Source organism: Brassica napus, chromosome A8 (genome assembly GCF_020379485.1).
Source record: "Brassica napus cultivar Da-Ae chromosome A8, Da-Ae, whole genome shotgun sequence".
NCBI classification, from domain to species: Eukaryota; Viridiplantae; Streptophyta; class Magnoliopsida; order Brassicales; family Brassicaceae; genus Brassica; species Brassica napus.
In genome coordinates, this window is record NC_063441.1 from 13,866,541 (window position 1) to 13,874,830 (window position 8,290).

The 8,290-nt window shown below is 34.4% G+C and overlaps 1 protein-coding gene across 1 annotated transcript; it reads left to right on the forward strand.

Annotated features, from left to right (window-relative positions):
- Nucleotides 1-2,494: 2,494 nt before the first annotated feature.
- On the forward strand, nucleotides 2,495-7,409 carry LOC106402439 (F-box/LRR-repeat protein 15-like). The gene is made up of 17 exons (XM_013843176.3): nucleotides 2,495-2,880; nucleotides 2,973-3,147; nucleotides 3,248-3,380; nucleotides 3,598-3,697; nucleotides 3,780-3,980; nucleotides 4,059-4,329; nucleotides 4,402-4,500; nucleotides 4,594-4,682; nucleotides 4,778-4,877; nucleotides 4,958-5,128; nucleotides 5,259-5,411; nucleotides 5,494-5,654; nucleotides 5,730-5,928; nucleotides 6,056-6,474; nucleotides 6,589-6,652; nucleotides 6,823-6,909; nucleotides 7,005-7,409. Exons 3-17 carry the CDS (start codon nucleotides 3,359-3,361, stop codon nucleotides 7,140-7,142), a joined length of 2,274 nt encoding a protein of 757 aa, XP_013698630.3. The 5' UTR covers nucleotides 2,495-2,880; nucleotides 2,973-3,147; nucleotides 3,248-3,358; the 3' UTR covers nucleotides 7,143-7,409.
- The last annotated feature ends 881 nt before the right edge of the window (nucleotides 7,410-8,290 follow it).

Consider the following 8,290-nt stretch of genomic DNA (forward strand, 5'->3'; position numbering starts at 1 on the left):
TGGAAACTGTAATAAATGTTTTCGCATAAAATGTGAAACCATTTTGATTTGAGAAGCTTTCTGCAAGAAACACATCAACAATCTAATCTTTAAATGATTGTGATGCTCACACGTCACAATGTTAAAATATTACTATGTAAAAAATATATATTACAAATGCTTCTCTTTTAATATATAAAAGATGTTTTTTACAAATTTATACATACTAGTACTATATATATTGGTCATTTAAACAATGAACATATTACTCATTCAATTCATTGTGTAGGTTAAACAGAAATTTTTTTTATTGTATTGAGAAAGTAAAACATCAATAATTAAATGAAACAAAAGCTTTTAGTTTATATCATTTAATACAAAGAAGGAATCAAGTAAATGTAGTCATTTATATAATTATAATATTGACTTGGGATTGTTGTCCCATACATATGAATAAAATCACAAAACACTAATCTGAGTCTTGAAAAGTTAATCTAAAGATCAATAGAGTTGCAACATATAAATATATACTACTATACTATAAAGTTTGTTTTACAGAAATAATAAATTAAACATTTGTATAAAATTTGGCGCTTAAATCAAATGTTTAATGAGCTTAAAAGCCCATCGCCGACTCTAGCTAGCATGGTACTACCACTCTATCATTGCCAAAGTTGATTATTCCACAATATTTCGATGCATGTTGATCTTCTCTTGTATCATTTATTCCATAAGAAGAAAATACTTTGTGCTTATTATTGCTGAATGTATTATTACGTACACGAATACGATAAATAAGTGCTATCTGAGTTTATAATTTCATGGAGAGTACACATGTTGTATATGAGTGGCCTAGCTAGATGCAGTGGCTAGATGGATATGGTAAGGATAGACTACACAATGTCAAAATTCGTTAGACATGTTAAACAGCCTAATAAGTTATCTAGCTTTAGTATTTTAGCAACAAAAAAAAAGTTATCTAGCTGACCAATTATACCGCATGTTTACTAAATGTTTCAATTAAAGTGCAACCATGCATAGAGAGAGACAAGTTGAATCATCTTTTGTTTGATCAAAAATATAAAGTAAAAACAGAAGGAAAGAATATAACAGTAGAGAAAACTCGTGATGGTCGCTCTTAGAAATGATGGAAGGAAGAGGAAGAAGAGTGAACTGAGTCAGTGAAAGAGATATTAGTCGGGAAAACGGCTTATTCATGCCCGAACTAGGGGTTGCTGAGAGAATACATACCTCAACTTTTACTGCAAGTCGAAACATACCTACACTAATCAAAAATTTAAAATTCATGCCTGAACTATGGGTTGATAAAAAAATACATACCCCAACTCTTATTGCATGCCAAAACATACCTTAACTAATCAAAAATTTGAAATTTATGCCTAGTCTTTAGAAGTCAACGCTAATTTCAATCTATACTATTATTTTTGAAATAATTTTATAGCAACGGAGCTCTCACGTTAAAAAACAGAGTGGCTAAAGTTTATGTTATCCTTAATGAATTTTTATATATATTCTATTATATAATAAAAAAAAAATTATATTAAAAATCTTATATATTTTTAAAAAATTATGATGATTCTTATATATTGTGTTGTTATCTTAAAATAATAGTTTACTATTGTAAAAGTAAAAAAAATTAAGAGACATGATTTTTGCAATATTATATTTTCTTAAAAATATAGGATAATTCTTATATATTGTGTTGTTATCTTGAAATAATATTTTACTATTTTGAAAGTTAAAATTTAAGATAAAAATAATATCTAAGTAAATATTAATGGAGCAATATATTTGTATAAGGATATTTTCTAAGAAGTGATTTTAAGATATATTTGTATATATAAGAATTATCTTTTTTTTTAAATATAATATTGTAAAAAATCACTTCTTTTAATTTTTTTACTTTTATAATAGTAAAATATTATTTTAAGATAACAACATAATATATAAGAATCATCATAATTATTTTAAAAAATATATAATATTTTTAAAATAAAATCCATTTTATTTAAAAATTCATTAAGGGTAACATAGAATTTAGCCAATCTAATTTTTAACGTGAGAGCTCTGTTGCGAAAAATTACTTCGCAAATAAAATTCATTTTATTATATAATAGAATATATATAAAAATTTATTAGGGGTAACATAGATTTTAGCTACTCTAATTTTTAACGTGAGAGCTCCGTTGCGAAAATTTACTTCGCAAATAATAGTATAGATTGAAATTAGCGTTGACTTCTAAAGACTAGGCATAAATTTCAAATTTTTGATTAGTTAAGGTATGTTTTGGCATGCAATAAGAGTTGGGGTATGTATTTTTTTATCGATCCATAATTCAGGCATGAATTTTAAATTTTTGATTAGTGTAGGTATGTTTTGACTTGCAGTAAAAGTTGAGGTATGTATTTTCTCAGCAATCCCTAGTTCGGGCATGAATAAGCCGTTTTCCCGATATTAGTCTCACGTTGACATTGCCACGAAATACTCATTGGGCCATAAAAAAAAACAAGCCCAGTTTCAATGTGGGTTTCTTTGCTCTCTCCCCTCCAAAGGACCTTAGTAATTATCATAAAACGACACCGTTTGGAGACCTCCCTTCTGACCAAAATAACGGGGAAGCAAAGAGAAAAGAACCAAAGACTCGAAACTAACTCGAGCTCTGCTCTTTTGTCTTTCCCTTTCCTTATTCTAATTTTTGGCGGATTATTTTCCTCTTTCTGGATTTGATCTAATAAAACCACAGCACTCAATTTTCTCAAACCCTGATTCTGAGTTGGCCTGATCACGTTGGATGCTGAGGATTGTACGATGGAGGAAGGTGAATTGAAGCGCGTATCCGATGCTGAGGATGATGATACGTACCACAAGCGTCCCAAACTGTACTCAAGCTCCCTTTTTTACTACCTTGATCACTCTTATCTTTTTGATACAAACTGTTCGAAATGGCTTTTTTTTTTTTTTTAAATTGCAGTGAGTGCCCAGCGTCTGCTTCTTCTGATTCGTCGTCCATGGAGGAGAGAACTGTTGCATCTTCTCCTCGGACACATACTACTGATATGTTCTGCCACAATTTTATCTTGAATCATGGTCGGAAAGATGATGATTCTCAACTTCATTTTGATTTGACTGATGACGTCTTACATGTGGTACACACTCACTCTCTTGCATTCTTTCTTTTTTTTCTTTTCTCCCTTTGTTTTTAGATTTTTTTTTGTCATTTCTTTTTTCTTTTCTTTTCACTTTCAGGTGTTCTCGTTCTTGAAACACGTCGACCTCTGTCGCTCTGCTATGGTATGTCGTCAGTGGAGAGTTGCCAGTGCTCATGAGGATTTTTGGAGGGTCTTGGAATTTTAAAATATGAGTATTTCTATCGACCAATGTGAGTTTCTTCTTTCATTCATAATATGTTAAATATGAATGAAACAACTCTGAGAATTGATATTGAGTCTTGGACTATTATACATTTTTTAGTGAATACAATACACTTGTAAGTTGTAACATTGGATGCATTAACCTTTAGTGGCCTCTTTCTTTATACAAAGGCGCTATGTTACTCAGACTTACATAATGTTTGGTTTCTTGCTTTTGTGTGGCAGTTGAAAACATGTGTCATCGCTATCCCAATGCCACTAGAGTGAATGTTTATGGCGTTCCTGCTGTTAACGCCCTGGCTATGAAAGCAGCTACCACTTTGAGGTATCTCTGTCTTGAATATAATATGATTTCATAAGAGTAAGCTAGCTAGTACATATCCATCGTTTCGTTTGGTTTGTTTCAGGAATCTGGAGACCTTAACTATTGGAAACGGTCACATCAGTGAAAACTTTTTCCAGATATTGGGGGAGTGTAACAGCTTGAGGAGTGTGACCATAAGTGACGCTGTTTTGGGAAGTGGTGGTCCTCAGGAAATACACCTTAGTCATGATCGGCTACATAAACTTAAAATTAGACAATGCAGCGCTCTGCGTTTGTCTATCAGGTGTGAAGTTGATTTTTTTCCATTTGATTCTCTTATTCCTTTATGTGTATTTCATTCATTCTTTTCCTATCATATTAGGTGTCCGCAGCTCCGGTCTTTATCATTAAAAAGAAGCAACATGGTACTGGCGATGCTTCACTGTCCACTCCTCCAACATCTTGACATAGCCTCGTGCCATAAGCTCCAAGATGCTGATATACGCTCAGCTGTCACTTCGTGTCCTCAACTAGAGTCGCTCGATGTTTCTAACTCTTCCCGTCTCAGTAATGAAACTTTGCGTGAAATAGCCCAGGCTTGTGCTGCTCTCCATATTCTTAATGCTTCATACTGCTCCAATATATCTTTTGAGGTTGGTGTCATGTTACTATATGTATATTATTATTTTACTTCTCTGACTTGTGTGACCTTTTCTTCTTTGAAGTCAGTACATCTCCCCATGTTGACAGTTCTCAAGCTTCGTAGCTGTGAGCGTATAACATCCGCGTCTATGACTGGGATTGCTAACAGTCCAGCGCTGGAGGTCTGTGTCTGTTTTTTTTTCCATACACTGTTCTATAACCTTTAACTAAAGACCACTGTTTCCAGTTAAGTTAATCACAGATCATCTATTCAGGTTTTGGAGCTTGATAATTGCAACATGTTAACATCTCTCGTGTTGCATCTCTCCTGCTTGCAAAGTTTAATCCTACTAAATTGCCGCAAGTATAGCCTTCATCTTTTGTTTTTTCTGTGAAAATTAAAGGCAAAGTTTTGCTATCATTTCACAAGTGTCCTCTCTTTTCGCTGCGTTTTAACAGATTCGTAGAGCTGAACTTGCAAAGCACCATGCTTTCATCAATCACTATTGCAAACTGTCTAGCTCTTCGCCGAGTCACAATCACTTCCAACGCTCTACGAGTATGATTAGTTAATACAGTTCTATTTGTTGGAAGTTTTGGTCTGTTTAACCTGTTCACATTTCTTCATTTTTGTTGCAGAGGTTAGGTCTCAAGAAACAGGAGAATTTGACAACATTAGTTCTGAACAGCCAGTCCTTGCAAGAAGTGGATCTCTCTGATTGTAAATCACTGTCCAACACTGTATGTGAATCATTTAGTGATGTGGGTGGATGCCCATTGCTGAAGTCATTGATTCTTGACAACTGTGAGGTGTGACACGGTTTCTTCTTGTGCTTTTGGCTGCAGCTAACTGCTACATGTGATACACATAGTGAAATATATATAGTTAACTAAGACAATAGGTGATATCTTTGATTCTGAACCTTGTATCATCTTTCAGAGCTTAACAGAAGTGAGATTCTGCAACTCATCGTTATCTAGTCTGTCCCTTGTTGGCTGTCGTGCTGTTACTTCTCTTGCGTTGAAGTGCCCTCGCATAGAGGAGATCTGTTTGGACGGATGTTATAATCTTGAAACTGCATTCTTCAAGCCTGTGAGTGATTCTTCTCTCATATCACAAAACTGACTTTTCTTAACTGATGGATTTCTTGCTTGACCGGTCTGGTCATGACCAGGTTGCGCTCCGGTCTCTAAATCTAGAAATATGCCCAAAACTGAGTGTACTCAATATCGAAGCGCCTTATATGGTGTCCCTTGACTTAAAATGTTGCGGTGGACTGTCTGAAGCATCCATCATTTGTCCTTTATTAACATCCTTAGATGCGTCTTTCTGCGGGTAATCATTTATTTTTTTGTTATATTTCATTTTCACGACTTATGCTAATCAACTTCCCTCCATTACCTTTTCTAGTCAGCTGAGGGATGACTGTCTGCCTGCAATCACTGCTTCTTGTCCACTAATCGAGTCACTGGTGCTAATGTCGTGCTCTTCTATTGCCTCTGATGGCTTTTCTTCCTTGAAAGGCCTCCAAAATTTGTCTGTTCTTGATTTGTCGTATACTTGCTTGATGAATCTGGAGCCCATCTTCAAGTCATGTATTCAACTGAAGGTAGATGAGTCATAAGACCTTATGACCTGTACAATTTTTTTTCTTTCTGTCTGCAGTAGAGCATATATACTTATTATTCATTTCATGAGAACTTGCTGAATTATGATGTGTATGTTTTATTGTTTAGGTACTCAAATTACAAGCCTGCAAAGATCTTACTGACTCATCATTGGAGCCTCTATACAAAGAAGGTGCGTTACCGGCACTTGAAGAGTTGGACCTATCTTATGGAACTCTCTGTCAGACTACTATAGATGATCTACTTGCCTGCTGCACACACTTGACCCATTTGAGCTTGAACGGCTGTGTTAACATGCATGACCTTGAACACGATTGGGGTTCTGGTGAGAGTAATCAAGAACCAGCTGAAACAAGTACCAACCGGTTACTACAAAATCTCAGCTGTGTGGGTTGCCCCAATATCAGAAAAGTATTGATACCGCCTGCAGCTCGGTTTAATCATTTATCATCACTGAACCTTTCGCTATGTGTCAATTTAAAGGAGGTTGATCTCGCTTGTTCCAACCTCGTCTTACTTAATCTAAGGTATGAGAGGATTTACTAGTTGTAATATGACTTTATTTCTTTAGTTCTCATAAAAAAAGATTGGTGTTATTCAATTTGCTAATTAAATTTAAATTCAAAATTGGATTGTTTTAGCAACTGTTGCTCTCTGGAAGTACTGAAGCTTGGCTGTCCAAGATTGTCTACTCTCTTTCTTCAGGTAATGTTTTTTCCCCATGATTGGCTCTGTTTATATCTTAATTGTTTTGGTTAGCTAGTTAAATAAGCTGAGTTACATGGGTTCACGTAAGTTAAAGATATATATCTGTAGTTGTAGTACTTGTTCAGATGTTATCACTGAAACACTCTTTGTGACTTTGTCTTTGGTAGTCTTGTAAAATGGATGAAGCAGAAGTTGAAGCAGCTATATCAGGATGCGGCTCATTAGAGACACTGGATCTCCGTTTATGTTCAAAGGTATGAAGTAGGGTGTGTTTACTTTGATAGTTTGATATAAAGATTAGCAAATAAGAGACTTCAACTTTTGAAAACTATGTCCTGGTTATTAACAGATATCCTCGGTGAGCATGGTGAGGCTCCAAACAGTGTGCCCTAGTTTGAAGCGCGTCTTTAGCAGTCCTAATCTTTTGCAAGACCAGGGTTTTGCATCGAATGTTTTCTTATATACAACTCTCTCTAAATTATACTAAATGCTATATGATGTGTTGTGTGTGTGGTGTTTGAGATGTAACTAATGGGTCCAACTCTCGAGTTTCAGTAGTGCTTATAGGCCTTGTATTGTGGCTTTTCTTAGGCTGCTTTTGTGATGACACAAACTTTTGTGTGTTTTTGCTTGATTAGGCCATTTTCAATCCAACGGTAAGACTTTATTTTATGTAATTTTTATACAAGAGTTTGTCTAATCCAACGCTAAAGGATTCATTACTCATGGAATAAGGCACCAATTCCTTCTGATCTCCTTTTCTTACTTACAACCCCTGTGGACTTCTGAGTATGCGTTTTACAGTTAACTATTGTCAAACGACACGTTTCTAAAACGTCCTACCTTACCAAACGAATGGGGAAGCAAGAAGAACCAAAGACTCGGAAAGAGCTCTGCAGTTTTGTCTTTCCCTTTACAATTTTGGCGGATTATTTTCCTCTTCGGGATCTGATCAACGACCACTTTGATTTATAGCCTCTCTTAGTCTTGGGAATATTATCATTAACCCAAAAACTTAATTGGAACAGAACCAAAAAAAGAAAAACCAAAACCGGACAAAGTTTACAAAAATAACGGTTTTTATCTTTTTCTGAACCCGGAAAAATCCAAGCCGAACAGGTAAAAATATCCTAAGTACAATTAAATATTAGTTATTTTAATACTAAAATAAATACATATATATATAAAACATTTAATTTAAGAATCGAAATCCGAATTACTCGAATATTTTTTTTTTTGTTTTTTTGGAATTTATCTCGAGTATTCATAATTTTTTTTGTTTTAAACTTGAACCAAATTTAAACTGCTTTTAGTTTAGTTTCATTTCGGGTTTTACAAAAACACATGATCATGATCCTACCCGATATTATTCGAATTGACCCGAAAAATGTTTCGTTTAGAAAAAATTACTCTTAGAAACATAATTTCATTTTACAATTACACAATGAAATACATTGTGTTGATTCAGACTTTTCTTTTCTTCACCTCTCTTCTCTACTGTGTCTATATTTTGTGAGATTTCTCCTGCTTTAATGTCCCCAGGTATTCTCTTCTTCATTTCGACATGCTCCGAGCTTGGTTGATGATATGAAGAAGAAAGGGTATGGTGTACCATAAAATTGGCTGATGAATCTC

Bases quoted from the DNA above. Each gene is read 5' to 3' on its own strand.
- LOC106402439 (XM_013843176.3), top strand. From the start codon at position 3,359: ATGAGTATTTCTATCGACCAAT. The intron at 4,330-4,401 runs GTTGGTGTCATG...TCTTCTTTGAAG, and splicing joins GCTCCAATATATCTTTTGAG to TCAGTACATCTCCCCATGTT. The intron at 6,653-6,822 runs GTAATGTTTTTT...TGTCTTTGGTAG, and splicing joins TGTCTACTCTCTTTCTTCAG to TCTTGTAAAATGGATGAAGC.